Consider the following 23,192-nt stretch of genomic DNA (forward strand, 5'->3'; position numbering starts at 1 on the left):
GTTCAACATAGGAGGGCCAAGCACAGGAAGCAGCTCTTTCAGTAGTTTAGTTGGAATAGGGTCCAGTATGCAGCTTGAAGATTTAGAGGCCATGATTATTTTCATCAATGCGTCAAGAGATATAGTATTAAAAAAACTTGAGTGTCTCCCTTGATCCTAGGTGTAACGCTCGTCGTTAGGTGGAAGAGAGGAGGACCAAATCGCAACGTGGTACGTTTCCATATTTATTGGAACACTTATAAACACGAACAAAACAATAAACAGAATGAAACCAACGACGCTACAGACCTGAACATGTGAACCTAGTAAAACAAAGAACGCAATGAACAGGAACAATCACCCACAAACAAACAGTGAGAACAGCCTACCTTAATATGGTTCCCAATCAGAGACAACGTAAAACACCTGCCTCTGATTGAGAACCATATCAGGCCAATTAGACAACCCTAAACCAATGAAACACATAACATAGAATATACCCACCCAGCTCACGTCCTGACCAACTAAACAAAGACTAAACAAAGGAAATAAGGTCAGGAACGTGACACTAGGTCCTGGCAGTGTTGTGTAGACTCAGGACAACTGAGCTTTGGAGGAATAGGCAGATTTAAAGAGGAGTCCGTAATTTGCTTTCTAATGATCATGATCTTTTCGTCAAAGAAGTTCATGAATTTATCACTGCTGAAGTGAACGCCATCCTCTCTTGGGAATGCTGCTTTTTAGTTAGCATTGCGACAGTATCAAAAATACATTTTGGATTGTTCTTATTTTCCTCAATTAAGTTGGAAAAATAGGATGATCGAGCAGCAGTGAGGGCTCGTCGATCCTGCACGGTACCGTCTTTCAAAAGCTAGTCAGAAGATTTCCAGTTTGTGTAGCGCCATTTCCGTTCCAATTTTCTGTAATTTGTTTGGAAGCGTGCTTCAGAGCTCGGATATAATCTGTATACCAGGGAGCTAGTTTCTTATGACAAACGTTTTTTTGTTTTTAGGGGTGCGACTGCATCTAGGGTATTATGCAAGGTTAAATTGAGTTCCTCAGGTGGTTAACTGATTTTTGTACTCTGACGTCCTTGGGTAGGTGGAGGGAGTTTGGAAGGGCATCTAGGAATCATTGGGTTGTCCGAGAATTTATAGCACGGCTTTTGATGATCCTTGGTTGGGGTCTGAGCAGATTATTTGTTGCAATTGCAAACGTAATACAATGGTGGTCCGATAGTCCAGGATTATGAGGAAAAATATTAAGATCCACAACATTTATTCCAAGGGACAAAACTAGGTCCAGAGTATGACTGGCAGTGAGTAGGTCCGGAGACATGTTGGACAAAACCCACTTAGTCGATGATGGCTCCGAAAGCTTTTTGGAGTGGGTCTGTGAACTTTTCCATGTGAATATTAAAGTCACCAAAAATTTGAATATTATCTGCCATAACTGCAAGGACCGATAGGAATCCAGGGAACTCAGTGAGGAATGCTGTATATGGCCCAGGAGGCCTGTCAATAGTAGCTATAAAAAGTGATTGAGTAGGCTGCGTAGATTTCATGATTAGAAGCTCAAAAGACAAAAACCCAGTTGTTGTTTTTTTATTTGCTATCGTAAATGTTTGCAACACCTCCGCCTTTGCGGGATGCGTGGGGGATATGGTCACTAGTGTAACCAGGAGGTGAGGCCTCATTTAACACAGTAAATTCATCAAGCTTAAGCCATGTTTCAGTCAGGCCAATCACATCAAGATTATGATCAGCGATTAGTTCATTGACTATAACTGCCTTGGAAGTGAGGGATCTAACATTAAGTAGCCCTATTTTGAGATGTGAGATATCACAATCTCATTCAATAATGACAGGAGATTCCAGTGAGATTGCGAACACCACCATGTTTAGTTTTGCCCAACCTAGATCGAGGCACAGACACGGTCTTAATGGGATAGCTGAGCTGACTACACTGACTGTGCTAGTGGCAGCCAGCCTGCCAGCTTAGTGGAGTCTAGTGGAGTCTAGAATAGTTTTCAACCAGCGATTGAGTTGTGAGACACTGCTGTAGAGCTCATCATTCCCCCTAACTGGGAGGGGGCCAGAGACAGTTACTCGATGCCGACACATCTTTCTAGCTGATTTACACGCTGAAGCTATGTTGTGCTTGGTGACCTCTGACTGATTCATCCTAACATCGTTGGTGCTGATGTGGATAACAATATAATAATGGATGGATAATAATATCCCTATACTCACCAGTTTTAGCCAGCCCCATCTACAGATTAGCCTTAACGTCGGTAGCCCTGCCCCTCGTAAACAGTGTATGATCGCTGGATGATTCGTTTTAAGTCTAATACTGCGGGTAATGGAGTCACCAATGACTAGGGTTTTCAATTTGTCAGAGCTAATGGTGGGAGGCTTCGGCGTCTCAGACCCCGTAACGGGAGGAGTAGAGACCAGAGAAGGCTCGGCCTCTGACTCCAACCAACCGGTCTAAAGTTTCTGTCGGCTGAATGAGCGACACCGGTTGAGCATTCCTACAGCATTTCCTTCCAGAAGCCATGAGAAAATTGTCAGGCTGCATGGACTGTATGGGGGGATTTATACTACTATCTGTACTGATTGGTGGCACAGACGCTGTTTCATCCTTTCCTACACTTAAATTACCCTTGTCTAACGATTGAGTCTGAAGCTGGGCTTGCAGCACAGCTATCCTCGCCATAAGGCGATCGTTCTCCTGTATATTATGAGTACAGCGACTGCAATTAGAAGGCATAATGTTAATGTTACTACTTAGCTTCGGCTGGTGGAGGCCCTGACGAACCACGTCCAGATAAAGCGTCCGGGGTGAAAAAGTGGAATGAAAAAAGTTGAGCGAGGGATTAAAAAAAAAAAAAAACGATAATTAAAAGTAAAAACCGTAAAGTTGGCAGGTAGCAAAGTAAGGTTGGCAGCACAGCAGCACGTAAACAAGTCTACAAGTTGTCATGCTGAAACATGAGGTGATGCGGTGAGTGAATGGCATGACAATGGGCCTCAGGATCTCGTCATGGTATCTCTGTGCATTCAAATTGCCATCGATAAAATGCAATTGTTTTCGTTAGTCCGTAGCTTATGCCTGCCCATACCATAACCCCACCACCACCACCATGGGCACTCTATTCACAACGCTGACATCAGCCAACCCCTCGCCCACATGACGCCATACACGCTGTCTGCCATCTGCCCAGTACAGTTGAAACTGTGATTCATCCGTGAAAAGCACACTTCTCCAGCATGCCAGAGGCTATGGAAAGTGAGCATTTGCCCACTGAAGTCAGTTACGATGCCAAACTGCAGTCAGGTCAAGTCTCTGGTGAGGATGACGAGCACGCAGATGAGCTTCCCTGAGACGCTTTCTGAAAGTTTGTGCAGAAATTCTTAGGTTGTGCAAACCCACAGTTTCATCAGCTGTCCAGGTGGCTGGTCTCAGACGATCCTGCAAGTAAAGAAGTCGGATGTGGAGGTCCTGGGCTGGCAGGATTACACATGGTCTGCGGTTGTGAGGCAGGCTGGTTGGACATACTGCTAAAAATTCTCTAAAATGACGTTTAATTATCTTTAATTCTTTAATTCTCTCTGGTTGGACACACTGCTAAAAATTGTCTAAAATTACATTTAATTCTTTAAAATTACACATTTAATTAGCATTAAATTCTCTGGCAACAGCTCTGGTGGACATTCCTGCAGTCAGCATGCCAATTGCACCTGCCCTCAAAACTTGAGACATATGTGGCATTGTGTTGTGTGACAAAACTGTGTCCTTTTATTGTCCCCAGCACAAGGTGCACCTGTGTAATGATCGTGGTGGTGCTTCTTCGTATGCCACACCTGTCAGGTGGATGCACTATCTTGCCAAAGGAGAAATGCTCAGGATGTAAACACATTTGTGCACAACATTTGAGAGAAATAAGCTTTTGTGTGCATGGACAATTTCTGGATCAAAACATAGGACCAACACTTTACATGTTGCGTTTATATTTTGTTCATTGTAGCTATTTATTCACATGTTTTTTATGTAACTGTTTATGTGTAGACCTACAGTGTGTGCAACACGATGAAAAGGAGTAGGCAAAAGAAAGTGACATTTTACCCTATCTGGCAACAGACATCATACACAACAATAGGCTATTCTTCCGCAATCTATTTTTAGAAACTTGTTTCTCTTTTTTCTTCCTTTTGACGTCCCCGACCATTGAAATGTGTATCTCTAAGTCCCTGACATCGACAGATCTGAACTACGTCACATGCAGGGATTCCACCAACGTCAATGGGAACCCTTGATTTACGTCATCGGAGAGACTGGCCCTCATTGTTCTTCGCGAGACAAGCATCTCCCATTCTATCGAATACGAAACAGTGAATGGAACAAGGGGGGAGTTAATTTAGCTGGAAAACAAGCATCAAATTGCACGAAGAAAAGCGGTGAAGAAAAGCCCACTTTGTTTTAAGGACTTTGTTGTTTTGTTGTTCTTCTTGTGTCTTTTGGAATGACTTCAATATAGAAAGCAGAAGAGAAAACATGCAGAGCTGTGTAAACATATAAAGCATACAGACAGACAGTAGAGATTAACTTGAAAAAGCGGCTGGGAGTGAAATGACGAAGAGCAATGTTGCGCTTTGAGATTGATGTGGAGTGAAGCGAAACTACGGACAAGAGGATAGTTACAACAACATGCTGATGATGCCCAGGCAAGTTAACGTTTTTTCTAAAGTTTTTATTTTAATAAAAATGTATGGTTGCAAAGGCTACATCCCACATCACCTATAAATAGCCTACTTATGTAAATGGTAAATATTTGCATGATAGGCAACACAAGTAGCCTTTGCACTGCATGTAGGTTAACGGTTTACGTTCATTGTCAGTCTTGTCCTGGAGGCAGAACTGAGCTATTTCCCCTTAGATAGGCCAGCTGCTATCTCAAAATTGGGTATATTCAAAAAATTTATGAAAACAAAAATTAGCTTTTTGTTCTTTATGTAAGGTTAGGGTTAGGCATTAGGGTTAGCAGTGTGGTTAAGGTTAGGGTTAAGGTTAGGGAAAAATCTGATTTTATGACTTTGTAACTGTGCCAGCTAGTGACCACTCTTCAGAGCTGCCTCTAGTCTAGAACAAGATGCATGACAAAAGGCTAACCTACGCACTGCATGTTCAAATAATTCATCACATAATGTCTCTTTCAAATAATAATCAGGAATCATGAATGTCCAATCCTGTCCACTCACATTTTGTAATTGTTGCATATACAGTACCAGTCAAACGTTTGGACACACCTACTCATTCAAGGGTTTTTCTTTATTTTGACTATTTTCTACATTGTAGAATAATAGTGAAGACATCAAAACTATGAAATAACACATATAGAATCATGTAGTAATCAAAAAGTGTTAAACAAATCAAAATATATTTTAGATTTTAGATTCTTCAAAGAAGTCACCCTTTGCCTTGATGACAGCTTTGCACACTCTTGGCATTCTCTCAACCAGCTTCACCTGGAATGCTTTTCCAACAGTCTTGAATGAGTTCCCACATATACTGAGCACTTGTTGGCTGCTATTCCTTCACTCTGCGGTCCAACTCATCCCAAACCATCTCAATTGTGTTGAGGTTGGGGGATTGTGGAGAACAGGTCATCTGATGCAGCACTCCATCACTCTCCTTCTTGGTCAAATAGCCCTTACACAGCCTGGAGGTGTGTTTTGGGTCATTGTCCTGTTGAAAAACTAATGATAGTCCCACTAAGCGCAAACCAGATGGGATGTCGTATTGCTGCAGACTGCTGTGGTAGCCATGCTGGTTAAGTGTGCCTTGAATTCTAAATAAATCACTGACAGTGTCATGACTTTACTTTCATTAATCTGATGACTGTTATTTATCTAATCAACTAACTATGTTTAATTGTTACCCAATTAAAATAATCATGTAACAATTAGCTCATTAGGAATTGGGGCACCACGAGAGCAGTTCTTTAAAGAGTTACCATCTCTTGAATTAAACTCTAAAAGTCTTAATCTAGCACATCTATAAACAGTCAATTTATTAATCACAACCTCGTTGTCACGATCGTCTTCTTGTGAGAGATTGGACCAAGGCGCAGCGTGTGCAAAATACATCTCTTTATTGTGGAAGAGAGAAAAACACGAAAACGAACACTATACACAAACTAACAAAAACAACAAACGACCGTGAAGCTAAATAACGTAAGTGCACAGACAGTCAACAAACGTTCAACATAGACAATTACCCACAAACACATGATGCCCATGACTGCCTTAAATATGGCTCCCAATTAGAGACAATAAACCACAGCTGTCTCTAATTGAGAACCAATCCAGGCAGCCATCGACATACAAACACCTAGACAAGACATTTCCCCATTAAACCTACAAACCCCTAGACAACCCAAAACACATACTTCCCCATGTCACACCCTGACCTAACTAAAATAATAATGAAAACAAAGATAACTAAGGCCAGGGTGTGACACTCGTATCATATCATCATTCTGAAAAGTGTTAACCTCCTTGCATCTGCAAAAACCCGAGCCTTACTAATTCAGTACTACACAAATTGGTTTAATTATTTATTTACTAGCTAACTAAATGGTATCACAGGATAAACAAAGGTCCCTAGCGGACTGACACAATATGGCTGCTTGTTACAAAAGTCATGAGTCATGGAGAGGGGGTGAGAGAGAGGGGGGGGGGGGGACATAGACATAATACTTTGGTACATTTAGAAACTACTCTCACAGTAATCATATACTTTGCACACGAACCGCCGCCCTCTTTGAGTAAGAAATCATGATTGTATTTTCGTGAAATGTCTTCGTGTATTTCTGTCGGAAACAGGCCACCTTGGAAAGGGAGTTGGGCCTTTTCACGGCATGCTTGTAAGGCAATGATTGTCCAAAAGGGGTTCCCACCCGTATTCTACTGTTGTTCTCCTCTGCTGTGGTCCGGTATCCGGTGACTTGTCGTGTAGTTTGGAACAGAACTACAGAGTTTATTCTACTTCCATTCGCTCTGGAAGATGCTTCTTTGAAGATAGGCTAGCCAGCCGTGTCAATGGTTTCCAGTGGGGTGATGAGAGTAGCATAATACGATGAGTAATGGAATGATCCCACATAAATGAGCTTTTCTAGATACTTTACTTAGGACAGCTAATCAGCCGTACCAGTGACTGTCCGGGAGGTGACTTTATCGTCTCTACCTCGTGTTGATATTCAGAGTTCAAACCACTTTAAACGTGAGCTGCAGCTCAACGTCTTTCTGGTCTGATATGTTAATTCTTAATCCATCATTTTATACAGTTCTTCAAAAGGGCGGTTCTGCCAGGCTGACATGCTCTCTGACCTCACTCAAGGGGGTGGTGACTATTTACTTGTACAAAGTTATGGAAACAATTTCCTCTTATAGTTTCTAAAATCAAAAACACTTATATCACAAAAACACTTACATAATTTTTCATAATTCATGCACAACGCATCGGATGGACACTTCACACATATAGTTGGTATACTTTCCAATTTGCAGTATTTCCTTTATAACATTTTTAATGACATCCCAAAATAACAACCAAACCGACATCAGTGTTGTTTTAGGTCGCCTCTAACCATTCCCCACATTCTATGTTAGAAATATTGTTCCAGTATTCACTTTAGAATGTGTTAGCATTTCAGCGGGAAAAGGTCTGTGTAGACAAAGGCACATTTCTCTGGTGAACATTGGAGAGGGAGATGCTGAATGTTCTATCCCTTGATTTACAACAGGGTGTGACCCCTCACCAGTTCCCTTTTCCCACCCTCTGCAGGTGAGAGGGCGTCCGGTTGAAGTTATTTATTGCAATGCTGATCTGACTTATTTGGATCCTCACAGAACAGTCATGACAACAGTGTCACCAGCAAAGCACTCCCACACTATCACACCTCCTCCATCCTTCACGGTGGGAACCACAGATGCAGAGATCATCAAATTGTATTTGTCACATGCGCCGAATACAACAGGTGTAGTAGACCTGTGAAATGCTTACTTACAAGCCCTTAACCAACAATGCAGTTTTAAGAAAATACCTACAAAAATAAAATAATTATGATATAAGAATAACAAATAATTAAAGAGCAACAGTAAATAACAATAGCGGAGCTATATACAGGGGGTACCGGTACGGGGGGGGCAATGCAAATAGCCTGGGTAGCCATTTGAGTAGCTGTTCAGGAGTCTTATGGCTTGGGGGTAGAAGCTGTTTGGAAGCCTCTTGGGCCAAGACATGGCGCTCCGGTACTGCTTGCCATGCGGTAGCAGAGAGAACAATCTATGCTGGAGTGCACCAGCTGTTGTTTACATATATGCATAGGCCCCCGCCCCGTGTCTTATCAGAGTCTGCTGTTCTATCCTGCCGATAAAGTGTATAACCCGCCAGCTGTATGTTCTTAATGTCGTCGCTCAGCCACGCCTCAGTGAAACATAAGATATTACAGTTTTTAATGTCCCGTTGGTAGGATATACATGCTTTCAGTTCGACCCATTTATTTTACAGCGATTGAACGTTAGCTAGTAGGACGGAAGGCAACGGTAGATTAGCCACTCGTCTCCTGATCCTCACAAGGCACCCTGATCTTTTTCTGCGAAATCTACGTTTTCTTCTCCAGCGAATGATGGGGATCTGGGCCTGGTCTGGTATCTGTCGTATATCCCTCCCGTCCGACTACTCTGTGTCTCACAAAGACACGGTGGTTGGGACCAAAAATCGCAAATTTTGACTCATCAGACCAAAGGACAGATTTCCACCGGTCTATGTCCATTGCTCGTGTTTCTTGACCCAAGCAAGTCTCTTCTTCTTAGAAGTGGTTTCTTTGCAGCAATTCGACCATGAAGGCCTGATTCACACAGTCTCCTCTGAACAGTTGATGTTGGTCTTTTATCCAAATAGGACTATCTTCTGTATATCCCCCCTACCTTGTAGTAGGGCCAACTGATTGGCTCAAACGCATTAAGAAGGAAAGAAATTCCACAAATTAACTTTTAACAAGGCACACCTGTTAATTGAAATGCATTCCAGGTGACTACCTCATGAAGCTGGTTGAGAGAATGCCAAGAGTGTGCAAAGCTGTCATCGAGGTAAAGGGTAGCTACTTTCAAGAAACTAAAATATAAAATATGTTTAGATATTTTTTACACTTTTTTGGTTACTACATGATTCCATATGTGTTATTATGTGTTATGTTATTTCATAGTTTCGATGTCTTCTCTATTATTCTACAAAGTAGAAAATAGTTTAAAAAATAAAGAAAAACCCTAATGAGTGGGTGTGTCCAAACTTTTGACTGATACTGTATGTATATGTGTGTATATATATGTATGTATGTATGTATGTATATATATATATATATATATATATACATATATATATATATATATATATATATATATATATATATATATATATATATATTACAGTTCATGGACATGTTGCTTTGGATAAAACATGATGTAAAAAACATTATGTGCCTAAAAATATCCAATATGAACTGTCAACATAACGAAGACTGACAAAAGCTAAACTTAGATCAGCACATCATAGGGAATGGCATGTAGCTTCTGGGACACCTTGAGATAACCCACAAGAGTTGAGACAACTTCTTACTCAGTGACAGGCAGACAGTGGTGTTGATGGTTGCCATGACTTCTTGGGGTATGTGTGAGCAGTAGCTGCGTGGTGGTAGTGCCACTGTCATGCATTATTATCATAATCTCTGGTGTCTTCACTTGGTTTATGTTCCCATACCTGTCCTTACAGTAGCAATGCTATGAGGCATTAAAATAAACAAGCCATTCCAGTGCATGGTTACTTTTCAGATTTACATAAAAAAATATATATAATGAATATATTCCTCAAATATCTGGAAATATCCCATAGCCCACAGCTGGGTTGTGTCCCAAATGGTACCCTATTCCCTATTTAGTGTACTACTTTTGACCAAGGCCCTCTATGGGACTGTGAGCTAAAAATGACCCTTTAGGATGTTGACTTATACTGAACAAAAATATAAATGCAATATGTAAAGTGTTGGTCCCATGTCTCATGAGCTGAAATAAAAGATCCACAAAAAGCTTATTTCTCTCAAATGTTGTACACAAATTTGTTTACATCCCTGTTAGTGAGCATTTCTCCTTTGCCAAGATAATCCATCCACCTGAGAGGTATTGCATATCAAGAAGCTGATTAAACAGCATGATCACTACACAGGTGCACCTTGTGCTGAGGACAATAAAAGGCCACTCTAAGATGTGCAGTTTTGTCACACGACACAATGCCACATATGTCTCAAGTTTTTAGGGAGCGTGCAATTGGCATGCTGACTGCAGGAATGTAACACATATAATTATAACTTCCTGATTGTGACCCTGTACTCTTACCATTCCTTGTAAAGCCTAAGCCCACATCATGCTATGATACGCATATCAATTCATGTGCTATAACTTTTATCAGTCACATTGTGACATCTGTCATTATAGCCATTAAAAGTGGAAAGGCCTTACCCAATTGAACCATCATGTAGCGTACAGCTATGTCTTGTGTCATGTCATGTCTAAGTTTGCATTGCCAAGGCTTTACAAAAGGTCCCAGGCCTAAACTAATACCAAGGAGAGGGGAACGATATCTGATGCAGCCGCCCCATTTTTAGCCACATCCCCTCCATTATTCATCCCTGTCACTGCTTCTCAAGGTGTGAATCTACTAGGATAAGGGGGGTTGGTGAGCTGAAACATACACCAATGGGATCCACAGGGCCCCGTGATGAGTTGGAGTATAGGATATGCGACTTCCAAATTTAAACAGCTGTCAAAGATCCAGTAGGTTGGAGACTGTTCAGATCGGGTCATCAGTTTTTTATTTTCAACGTCATCGACCAGTACCTGATCGTTCCCTGTGGGCTTCTCATGTTGAGCACTCTGTAAGCACAACAACAGGTCTCCCCTATGAAGAGGTTTCCTGGCCTCAATGGGACTTCCTGGATAAATAAAGGTGAAAATAAATAAATAGAAGGCTATGCCTGGAATTGATAACATTGTAAATCTAAGATTAGGTGTATGTGTTGATCAACTTAATTATGTCTGAAATTGAATAAAGTCTACTAAATTGAGTCTATGGTTGATTAGCAACTACATGGTGCATGATTGGGGAAAAAGTGTTTTGGGGAATCTGAAATAAAGAAACAAATAATTGTTTAATAGATTTTGTACACTTCAAGGGGTTGGTTGATATTTCCCTATGCAATAGCCATTGTTTCCTGTTCATGTTTAATAGATACTAGTTCTGTATGTAGGAACAATTTTGGGCTTCATAAACACAGTGAGAAAAATAAGAAAATGTCCAGCAAGAAGCAAGTGTAAAATGTGTGTTGTTACTGAGTGACAGTGTAATCATCAATCCGTTTCTTCAAAGTATGTCATGTGGGATGCCTGCTGGATCTTCAAAACTTAGCTGTGATGTGACTGCATGTACAGAGCATGGGGGAAGGGAGATGTGTGTGTGCCTGTGCATGTGCACGCGTGCCAGGGAGGTATGGTGACTATATAGGCAGCTGCTGTTGCCTGAGAGGTGTCAGACACTGCTCCATTTCACTCCCCAGCCAAGATCTTAACTCCACACCACAGATAATCTTAACTCCACAGGTACGGCCACTATCTCAAAGCCTTACCTCATGAACACGGCAAAGGGAGCGCTGCCTATCACCACAAGGATGCCTGTGTGGGGTGGGGCTCCTTTTGGGGATAAAGCAGCTGACTTGTGACCAGGCCAGTCCTGACGCTCCAGACGCTCTTCTATCCCCTAGGCAGGGAAGAGGAAACCCATCCTGGTTATTCTTAACGCCACCGTTTCTCTGTGTGGGTTCACCTAGCCTGCTTTTTAAAAATATATTAGACATTACTTACAGCATGCCCAAAGACCCCCTCAGAGGGTGCGAGTGGCAGTTAGTGATTTCTTGCTGTTGTGTGGTAGTGAGGAGGCAACTACTTAAGTGGTGTCTGTGCTTGTCCGCAGGCCTGTGCTTGTATGGCTGCTGACAAATGGCAGATGGCAGCTGGGCGCTGTGGATGGATGGTGGGAACTGAAGTGTCTGATCCCGAGGGTGGGCGTGTTGGGGTTTGGTTGTAGCTCTGCTTTAAACTTGAGAGAGTCAATCTTTTGGAGAGAGGGAGTCATCTGACCTACATGGTGAATGTTTTTCTTATCTACTCTTAGAAAACCGGGTGTGTATATACATGTCATGTGTAATGATCAGCAGACACTCTGGCTACGTCCCAATAATCTGTCCTTCCTCCTAAAGTGTGCACTTGTTCAATTCCCTTCACTGATTTTAAAGAAAATTTGTGTTATAAGAAACATGGTGGAAACTCCCACTAGCCCTCCTCCAATTCAGTGCTTTAAAATTGATGATAAATAGTGAACGAGTGCACACTTCAGGAGAAACGAGATATTATTGGGACATACCTCTACCTTCAAGGATCCAGGTTGTGCCAACTGCTATATTCAACCATAGAAGTAGAATTACTAGATCAAACTTTCCCATTCAAGTCAATGTTCTGCAATGGGAAATTATAATTATCTTCAACTACAGGGGATCAGTATAGACAGTTTTACTGGCCACAGGGTGTTTTGTTATCATTGGTGAGTGATTTGCAGCTTACATGACAGAGTGTTTTCTGGAGTGAAATCTACAGGGACAATGGGTCTAGATCTGTTGTCTATGCTCTAAGTATAGAAGATGAAAATATATTGTACTCTGAGAGACTGGATGGCATTATAGGATATCATATCATACAGTATATCTTTCCACCATGTCTATAGCCTCTATTACACTGAGACGTTAGTTAGGTTAGACTACTGCTGGGGTTTCCCCCCCTCCCACTCTCTCCCCAGGTGGTTGGTGAAAACAACAGTTTCTTTCCCCAAGTTTCCAGAATATGGTGCACCAGATGGATGAATATTGACTCTACAGTATAGCATGTTTTACTGTACATACTGTGTGTTGGGATTGGGATGGATTTAAAGTCAAGGGAGGAATTTGGAGATATGAGTCATGTCATTGCACTGTGGCCCTGGCCTGCCTGCACTGGGACTGGAAAGAGAGCAGAGTGCAGACATAGACAGTAAAGTGCAGGTGCTCACATTTACTGCAAGGGTACAGGTGTAAGACTGGGCCTTTTGTATAAGTAAGGGTTGTTCTCTGATATTTTTAGCAACATTACCATCTTCATACTAAGATACAATACTTTGCAGTATGACCCCAATGAGAGTGAATGAGGAAGTCTGGAGTCACACACACATGAACACACACACACACGCATGCTTGTTTGTGTTTTTTAGGCCTGAACTAGGCTTCATCTTTGTCTGAGAAACCGGTCCTTGTTGTTGAATAGAGTAGTAAATTGTCATACTGTCCCATATTGTTGACTGACACACATTACACTTTCTGACTCAACTAAATTTGCTAGGTACTCTGCTGGTATAGGATGAAGTTGCCCGTAGACCCTAATTTGGGGTCACTTTTTCCCCACTAATGTTCAGGGTTACGATTGAGGGAGGGGAAACTGATCCTAGAGCTGCACCTACCACTCCCGAGCGGTACTCTGCTGCCAGAATGATCAAAACTTGCAGTAAATATACGTTTCTGTGGAAACTTCCCCAGAGGAAGTGGAGATGGCAAAAATGAAGGCTATACGAGGGGTGTCAAAATCAATTCCTGGAGGGCCGAGTGCCTGCTGGTTTTGTTATTTTTTAAATAAATTAGTCATCCAGGTGAGGGAGTTCCTTACTAATCAATTACCTTCATTGATCAATCAAGGGAGGAGCAAAAACCCGCAGGCACTCGGCCCTCCATGAATTGAGCTGGGTATTCAGTCCCTGAATTCTGAGCATTTACCTGTCGAGAAGGTGCCAACACCTTTACAGTTGTTTTACTGCCCTGCATTTAGGGCTGTAGGGATACACCTGTCTGATCTTGTTGGCATTGTAATAATAATACCTTGATGCAGCCACGTGCAGATGTTACCCGCTTGTTACGCTTCAAGCAGGGCTTGGCTTTTCTCACGTACACACACCCTCAACACACCCATGCATACTACAACTTGTCGAGCTGCACCTACTCTGCATCCCAATTCTCCACCCTCTTCCCTGAAGTGTGCACTTAGATTTAAAAGCATAAGATTGTTATAAGCATGGACTGTTACACCAATCCTATACTTTTAAATCCATGTCGTGGAGTGCACAAATGCTCAATTTTGGGAAAAGGGTGGAGAATTGGAGCACAGGCCTCCTAGAATGTAGGCTAGTGTAATTATATAGTCCAGCTGATTAATAAAAAGGCCTTCATACAATATCAAATCAAATTGTATTTGTCACATGCGCCGAATACACCTTGTAGTGAAATGCTTACTTACAAATCCTAAACCACAATGCGGTTCAAAAAATATAAAATAAATCAAATATACCTTTAAAGAAATATGAATAAGAAGTAACAAATAATTAAAGAGCAGCAGTAAAATAACAATAGCGAGGCTATATACAGTGCGTATGCAATATGTTATTAATGTGTTATGTCATTAATAAGGTTTACACTTTACATACAGTGCCCATTTTTACTGTGTAATTATTCCTGTAAGTACAGTTTATCAAGTATTGTAATTACTCAATTGTTAAAATTTTACTTAGAAGATAGGCCTACAGCTAGACCTTAAAGCCAGTGAATTAAACCTAACTGAGCAATGGTGTATATAAACTCCCTCAATTTACATCCCTGTTTGCAAATGTCACTGTTTACAAATGGTATGTTAGACTAGACATATTAGCCCATATTAGCCTATATATAGGCTACATTGTGTACCATTTGAATAGCCTATAGTTAGGCCTATGCTATTTAAATAGACTTAAACAAAACGACCCAGCATATAGTCTTTACAAGGACTTCCCTATGACAAACCATTAATTACGTTATCTCTGTCGCTCATTTGGCAGTTATAAACTTTGCTTTAAGCAATAAAATGTAATCATCTGACGTTTATTTTTGGCCTATTCCAGGCAGTTATAGCTCTACGCGTGTAACCAGGTCTAAATTTAGATCAAACGTTCCGCCGTCGCTTGCGTCAATGGAATCCCGAGTGTGCGTCAGAGTATAAGGACGTCTGTGTGAGAACGATGCCATTGGCTCCTGACCCGGAAAAATCACCGCCCCCTTTGCCATTTTTGCGGAAAGACACGCCTAGAGCCGGGTTCACCCGACGTAACGGCAAAATAAAAGTGACTGTATATATTACGCTCTACCCGAAGTCTGGAGATTTCATTCCCTTTCTGAACTGTAGACAGAGGTTTAATACACTTGATGCCTCTTCATCACTCGGAATAAATGAAAATCTGTCTAAGGAATTTAGAGGATTTATAGATCAGGTTAGTAAAATGTATTTCTTATTATTTTGCATTAATGCTAGTGGTATTACTGTTTTGTTATGGATCCGATGGGCAAGGGTGCTTTTTTTAATCTTAGAAAACTTTACCCTCCTAAAGAGCTTACTTATTGAATGATTTGTGGCATTTTAGCCTACTTACAATGACTGTAAATTTGTTTTCTTGATCATGTGATAAAGTAGCCTAGTCTCTTTCTATTTTCGAATGACATATACAGAAAAGGAAAAGTGTAGATGCTATACCATTCGAATAGGCTACATCTGCTTAAAACTGTTAATCAAATAATAACTTAATAACATGTCAGACCAAATGATAGATGTCTTGGATATCATTGTAGACTTGACTGCATTCAACATTGATCGCTATCACGCTTGTGAATTGACGATGTGTTGGTCCCCCAGTTCTCTATCATTGACTGATTTTTGCCTCGCACGTTTCAAAGCCTACCTGTAGACTATGCTGTTTAACAGTGCTATTTAATAGGTCCTTTTATATGGGGCCAATAGGGGTGTATTGATGGTCTGAAATAGTTGAGAATGGTTGAGAATATGAGTGGTAGACTATTTATAGTTTTGTAATATTTGCTCTTCATGGTCAGATATTAAAAACTTAATCCATGTGTATTATTTTATTATATGAAATAAATAGGCTGATGCATCACATTGTTATCAACTTTGTTATTGTTATCAACTACTAATGACAAAGATCAGACAGGTGGCAATGTGGCCAGTAGTTTTACTGGGTGTTCAAGAGGAGGCAGTGGCGGTATCGGATGTCTCACTGTTGTCTGTCTTGTCCTCATCTTATCAGATGCACACATATCCTCTGCGTGCGTGTTACACATGGGGTTCAGAGGTTAACTTGTGACCTTTTGATGTAAGCACCCTTTTTATAGGTCAAGGATGTTTCTTACTTTAGTTTGTGTGCAACAAGTGTATCGTTTCTCTCACCAAAGCACATGCTAAGAGGTAAAAACACAAGTCACTGTTTAGGGGCAGAATAGCTTACACCCAGACATGTTGTTGGTGATGATACACTATATATACAAAAGTATATGGACATCCCTTCAAATTAGTGGATTTGGCTATTTCAGCCACACCGTTGCTAACAGAGCCCTGACCTCAACCCCATCAAACACCTTTGGGATGAATTGGAATGCAGACTGCGAGCCAGGCCTAATCGCACAACGTCAGAGCCTGACCTCACTAATGTTCTTGTGGCTGAATGGAAGCAAGTCCCCACAGCAATGTTCCAACATCTAGTGGAAAGCCTTTCCAGAAGAGTGGAGGCTGTTATAGCAGCAAAGGGGGGACCAACTCCATATTAATGCCCATGCTTTTGTAATGAGATGTTCGACAAGCAGGTGTCCACATACTTTTGGTCATGTAGTGTATAAACAGGAAAAAGCAGTGATTGCACATAAATTCAAGTATTTAGGATAATTGTTTATTTTATATTGCTTTTAGTCATGCCAGAATATCTTGAGATATTCAAAGCTTTGACTGACCAACAGCCTTCATTGCGATTTTAACTGAAATTGAATTAAGACAATAATTAAGATATGAATTAGATCAGATGATTATAGCTACAGATTAGTGAAAAATCCTCCAGATCCGATATTGTTCTGATATGGACAGTTCTGAGAGGTAGACATGAATCACATAGACATGTCCAGCTGCTAAAGACACCTTAGCAGCTCGCCACAGCCCTCCGCTCTGCCAGGCCTGTCACCTTCCCCTCTTCAGCTGGCATTTAGCCCACCGTGGAACCCAATCCCCAGACCTTGGGTAGGAGGGTTGCCCTGTTCATAACTGAAGGGGTGGGTTTCAAAGCATTCAAAGCCAGTAACCAATATCCTTCGGCAAGACTATCTCTCCATCAGCCAGTCAGCCGGCTTTCCAGGCTTTCTCAGAATCACCAAAGGGGTACCAAGAGGCCTAAAGCTGTGGCAGTGTGAGGAGAGGGGGGAAATGGAACTGTTTCTGTATGGGATGATGTCAGAATGCGCTGTTGGAGAGGTGTTAAAAAGGGATCCCTAAGACGGGTTAAGTTTCTTTAGTGTTGTTGACTTAAGTGATTAGTAAGGAGGCTTGCAGATGATGGTTGTAGAGTTGTTTACAGATTATTGCACCTGGTTTGGCTGGAGTGATGGTGAACTTGGAGCGTACGGCAGGTGGGCCTATAGGGTCTACTCATGCTACATTACTCAACATAAATGGCACCATTTCAATTATTTCATAATTTCAGCAGTTATGTTGGCCTCAGGTTTTGATAGTGAACAACAATTAAGAACAACGACTACAGAATGCAACTATTTGGCTTCAGAATATTTTTCTTAAATATTGTTTTATTTATTTTTTAGCAATGCCCTGTGTTCAAACTCAGTATGGAACTGTGCCCTACGACAACAACTACTTTATCTCTGAGTTCCTGAACCCTGACCTCAGTGCTAAGCCAGCCATGGACATCGGTGCCCAGCGGGACCAGCTCACCGCCTCCTCCCTCCCCAGCATCAACACCCTGGTGGGCAGCGGCTACGTGGGCGAGTTTGACGCCTACTCCTGCCAGATCACCGCCTCCAATGCCCCCTCCGGCCCCGCGGCCGGCGGCAGCTCCAGCCCTCAGGCTCAGCACTCATCCTTCAAACTGGACGACCTCCAGGTGTACGGCTGCTACCCAGGCTCCTTTGCCCTCAGCTACCTCGACGAGACGCTGTCCTCCTGCGGCTCCGATTACTATGGCAGCCCTGCGTCGGCCACCGCCTCCCCACCCACCCCGGGCTTCCAGAGCCAGCCTGGCTCGGCCTGGGACTCCCCCTTCAGCCCCTACTCCCCAGGCCCTGGGTGCTGGGTGGCTGATAAGTCAGGCCTAGCTCAGCAACCCTCCTTCTTCACCTTCACCCCCCCGGTGGAGCAGCACTCCCCCCTGGGGCAGCATCAGGGCCCCCAGCAAGGTGAGGAGGACCCTTTCTTCCAGCCCTCACAGCAGCACGCCTCCCCTCTCCATTACACCCCCTTATCCCTGGACCTGGTGTCCCTGGACAGCCCCGGGCTCATGGAGGGGCCTATGTTGTCCCCTAAGATCAGCAGCCCCGGGGCCAACGAGGGTCGCTGTGCGGTGTGTGGGGACAACGCCTCCTGTCAGCACTATGGCGTCCGCACCTGTGAGGGCTGCAAGGGCTTCTTTAAGGTAGGAAGCTTCACAGTACTTATATTATTATTATTTCGCAGGCTGGCTGCATAGGATTTTTTTATAATTCAGTTACACATAATAACCTATTCATACATTAACTTGGCTCCAGTTCCAGTAGAAGTGTGATTATAAAAGAGAAAGGGGAACATTGAGAAATGTGCAGGAAAATAATCACACTGTTCTTTGTTTTTATTTTCACTTCTTGCAGCGAACTGTACAGAAGAATGCTAAATACGTGTGCCTAGCCAACAAAGACTGTCCAGTAGACAAGCGGCGGAGGAACCGGTGCCAATTCTGCCGTTTCCAGAAGTGCCTTGTGGTGGGAATGGTGAAAGAAGGTAATGCCATGTTACACCCCCTTAAAGCCTTCAGTGACTATTATATTTGATGTGAAACCCAAGGTCGAACTGACAGTCATGTGAAACCCAAGCTAATAATGACAGAAATGCTAAACTGAAGCTTTACAGTGCCCACTCGTAGAAAAAGAGAAACTGAAATGGATATAGCAATTGTTTAGCGAAACGGAGGCTTGCGGTGACAGTCATATGAGAATCTCAGACACGTACAGTCAGTGAGAGTATTTGTTGTTATTTCTCTCTCTCACTTACAGTCGTCCGCACAGACAGCCTGAAAGGTCGCAGGGGTCGTCTGCCCTCTAAACCCAAGACTGTACCAGAGTCAGCGTCCACCACACCACCCATCAACATCATCACCTCTCTTGTCAGGGCTCACATAGACTCCAACCCTGCCATCGGAAAACTGGACTACTCCAAGGTAAGACCTCCAGACCTTGTCATGTGACTCATGGAACAGCATATTATTGGTTGTATGTTAAGTGCCTGCAGTATCTCGTCTTTGCTGTTGAATCTCTCTCAGAATTGCTCAAGTTAAGCTTCTTGCTTTAATATCGTTATTATGTAATTCATCTTCTTTGATTGAAGTGATCTCGATCACATTTCACACTATATGTTATGACGAGATGGACATCAGAGGCAGTGTCATCCTTTTCTTTCCTCTTTCCACTCCTCAGTACCATGAGACAGTGGCCAGCCTATCAGATAAAGAGGATGCCAACGACATCCAGCAGTTCTACGACCTGCTGACAGGCACCATGGATGTGCTGCGGAAATGGGCCGAGACCATCCCAGGATTCACCGCCTTCTGCCCAGAAGACCAGGAGCTGCTCCTGGAATCTGCTTTCGTGGAACTCTTCATCCTCCGGCTAGCATACCGGTATAATTACCACTGTAAACATTGTCTGCATCCCAAATGGCACCCTATTTCCTTTGGGCCCTGGTCAAAAGTGATGCACTTAATAGGGAATAGACTGCCATTTGGGATGCACAAATTTACTGTATAGTTCCTTAAAAAACACAAATGTGCACCCAATGTTTCTGCAATATATGTTAAGGCTGTTCTGTCTCTAGGTCGAGTCCTGAGAAGAACAAGCTGATCTTCTGCAATGGTGTGGTACTTCACCGTATGCAGTGTGTGAGGGGCTTTGGCGACTGGATCGACTCCATCATGGACTTCTCCCAGAGCCTCCACCGCATGAATCTGGACGTGTCCTCATTCGCCTGCCTCGCAGCACTCGTCATCATCACAGGTGAAACACATTCGCATGCAAACACACGAAGACAGACAGACAGACAGACAGACAGACAGACAGACAGACAGACAGACAGACAGACAGACAGACAGACAGACACATACAATTTCACTATACAGTTAGTTTTAGTGAACCCCTTCTCTGCTCCACTAGGAGTTGAAAGCAATAAGTCTGGTAAGTTCTGGTTACTCAACTGAAACACTCATACTATATGCTTGTGGTATATAGCCTGTCACAAGCACATTTATTAATGTGTCTGATCAAGAGGTTTCTCCTTGTTGTTTCTCCTCAGATCGCCATGGCCTTAAAGAGCCCAAACGGGTGGAGGAGTTCCAGAACCGCCTCATAACCTGTCTGAGGGACCACGTGACCGGCAGTGGCTCCGACGCGGGGCGGCCCCAGCCCAACTTCCTGTCCCGTCTGCTAGGGAAGCTCCCCGAGCTGCGCACCCTCTGCACCCAGGGCCTGCAGCGCATCTTCTACCTGAAGCTGGAGGACCTGGTCCCCCCACCACCCATCGTAGACAAAATCTTCATGGATACCTTACCTTTCTGAAAAGATGAAGAGGAATGATTAAGTGATGATGCTGAGGGGACAAACATATGATAAACTGAGGAGGTGAATAGGGGGCCGTTGTCTGTGTCCATTACATTTGGGACTTCTGAGTGTTGAATGTGGATAGGAGGCACTCCCCCCCCCCCACTGAAGTGGAATCACCCCTTTCCAGTGCACTGACTTGATGAAAAGTGTCTGATTCTGCCTCTGGTCCAGTGTCTAAAAGTGAGGACTTAGACTGTATTTTTCTCACATTTAGTTTAATAACAAAAACCTGTGGGTGACAGAATTGGATGTTTATTTTCCAATCTGTGGAATTATCCTGGACAATTCCTTCAACAAGAGAGAGGAAGACATGAGATAACATTTCTAGTTTTTGGTCTCTTTTGTAAGTGTGACTTTGTAGAGTGGCTTTATCGCTATGCAAAATGTGTACGTTTGTGTTTTTGCACGCTGCAAAATATTGAGAGACAGTTGGTGTGTATGTACAGCTCTGAGGGGGAAAAGCAGGCATGTTCACACCTGAACACCCACTTAAACCTAAATTCTCAAAAATCCTATTGAGTTTCCAAATCCCAACACAACTTAATTTAGTAGCTGTTCAAAGTTGACACATAGGGAGGCCAACAGTGTCAAACACTGTAGTCTCCAGTCCACTAGCCTTTCTCAAAAACAACTGTTGCGTCCTACATTTCAAATTGAGCATTTTCAGTGAAACCATAATAATAATAATAGCCATTTGTAGTCCTGATACCACACATTTACACCTATAGAAGGTCGGACCAAAGGGTAGCTGTCTATCTGTCTGCAGTGACAGCTGGCTATTGTTGTGACATTTACAGCTCATCAACCATAAAGCCTTAATGTACTTTAAAGGCCCAGTGCAGTCAAAAATGTGATTTCCTGTGTTTATATTTATATTTTCACACTATGAGAATGGAATAATACTGTGAAATTGTTAAAATTATGATAATGCCCTTTTAGTGTAAGAGCTGCCTGAAATTTCAGCTTGTTTTGGTGGGATGGAGTTTTGGACTGCCTGGTGACATCACCAGGTGGTAAATTAGTTAATAGACCAATAAGAAAGAGTTCTAAACCTTTCTGCCAATAACAGCTAGTTTTCAGTTTTCCCCTCCCCACCCAAAATTCTTGCTAGAGAAATTGCTTTTTGCTAAGAAGCTATTTTTGTTTATTTTTTTACCATTGTAATCGAAAAAATCACAGTAAGGTACTTACTTAATTGTAACCCAGAAATGATTTGATATTGAGTTAAAATGGCTGCATTGGACCTTTTAAAAGGTGTCATAAATTTTACTCATGCCACAATGCAACAAGTATTGCGGTTTTGTAATGGCAGGAGAATCATTTCACTGAAACAATTTTTTTCCCCTTAAAACTTTATAGGAATGAGTCCTTAAAAAGGGAAAAATGCCAGCAGAATTACAATGTTTAAAAAGTGCCTTTAAAAAAGTTGAAGAACTCCTGTGTATTCAGGTTTTCATTTCAACCATCTCACTGATAGAAACTCTGTAAATCTATTAATTTGTCAGCAACAACCAGATGACAAAACATTCAAACAGACTTGGTGAAGTTTGATTGGCTGAAATGAAAATGTGCATACCAAGAGTTACTTGAAAACGGAGGTTAGGAATCTCATGGTTTGGAATAGCCTAAGAATAGTCTAAGGATAAAAATCATAGAATAAATTTCATTTTTTGAATGTGGGAGAGTATTAAGTTTCACACTATAGCTGTAACATGGATCCACTCAAACGTGTCCCTTAATGCTCTATAGCTTACTATCCTTATCCTTAACTGTGTGAATCTATAAACATCTGCTACTGTAAGGGTTGCCTTACACACGCTCCTTCAGGAGGAGTGTGTGCAGTTTTATAAAATGTAGTTATTTTAATTTTGTTCTTGAAATGAACTTCAAGTGATTTCTTAAGTCATTATACAGTGAAATGTGACAAAAGGGACGAGCAGCTAAGAGCACTTCAGCGTTCTAACACAGTATACAGATTTATACAAAAATGTTCTATGTTTGTTTGTGACGTGTGTATACTTATAACATAAATACTTTATATTTGTGAGTTTTCGTAATGTGGTACATACATATATATTCAGAGGAAGAAAAAGTATTTAATATTAAAAGAACATTTCAAAATAAAACATTTGTTGCCATTTTTCTTAAATGTCATGATACTATTTCACAGACAATTTTTACTACACATACTTTTATGATGGTGTGTGTAGTAAAAACTATCACCAGATTCTGAGTTTTCTGGTATCTCCAAATAAATCAGTGGTTAAACCACATAAGATGATGTCAAAACTATTTCCTCTAGTCTACA

General features: G+C 42.0%; 1 protein-coding gene across 2 annotated transcripts; it reads left to right on the forward strand.

Annotated features, from left to right (window-relative positions):
• The first annotated feature begins 4,569 nt into the window (after nt 1-4,569).
• Nucleotides 4,570-23,010, forward strand: LOC139535951 (probable nuclear hormone receptor HR38). Of its 2 annotated transcripts, none has more exons than XM_071335946.1 (7): nt 4,570-4,706; nt 17,846-18,672; nt 18,884-19,013; nt 19,286-19,449; nt 19,706-19,908; nt 20,103-20,281; nt 20,577-23,010. In XM_071335946.1, the coding sequence occupies exons 2-7, from the start codon at nt 17,848-17,850 to the stop codon at nt 20,837-20,839; spliced, it is 1,764 nt and encodes a 587-aa protein (XP_071192047.1). In that variant the 5' UTR covers nt 4,570-4,706; nt 17,846-17,847; the 3' UTR covers nt 20,840-23,010. The 2 variants fall into 2 exon arrangements, with proteins under 2 accessions (XP_071192047.1, XP_071192045.1); XM_071335944.1 differs by lacking the exon at nt 4,570-4,706 and adding an exon at nt 15,302-15,465.
• The last annotated feature ends 182 nt before the right edge of the window (nt 23,011-23,192 follow it).

This window comes from Salvelinus alpinus, chromosome 12, assembly GCF_045679555.1.
Source record: "Salvelinus alpinus chromosome 12, SLU_Salpinus.1, whole genome shotgun sequence".
Taxonomy (NCBI): domain Eukaryota; kingdom Metazoa; phylum Chordata; class Actinopteri; order Salmoniformes; family Salmonidae; genus Salvelinus; species Salvelinus alpinus.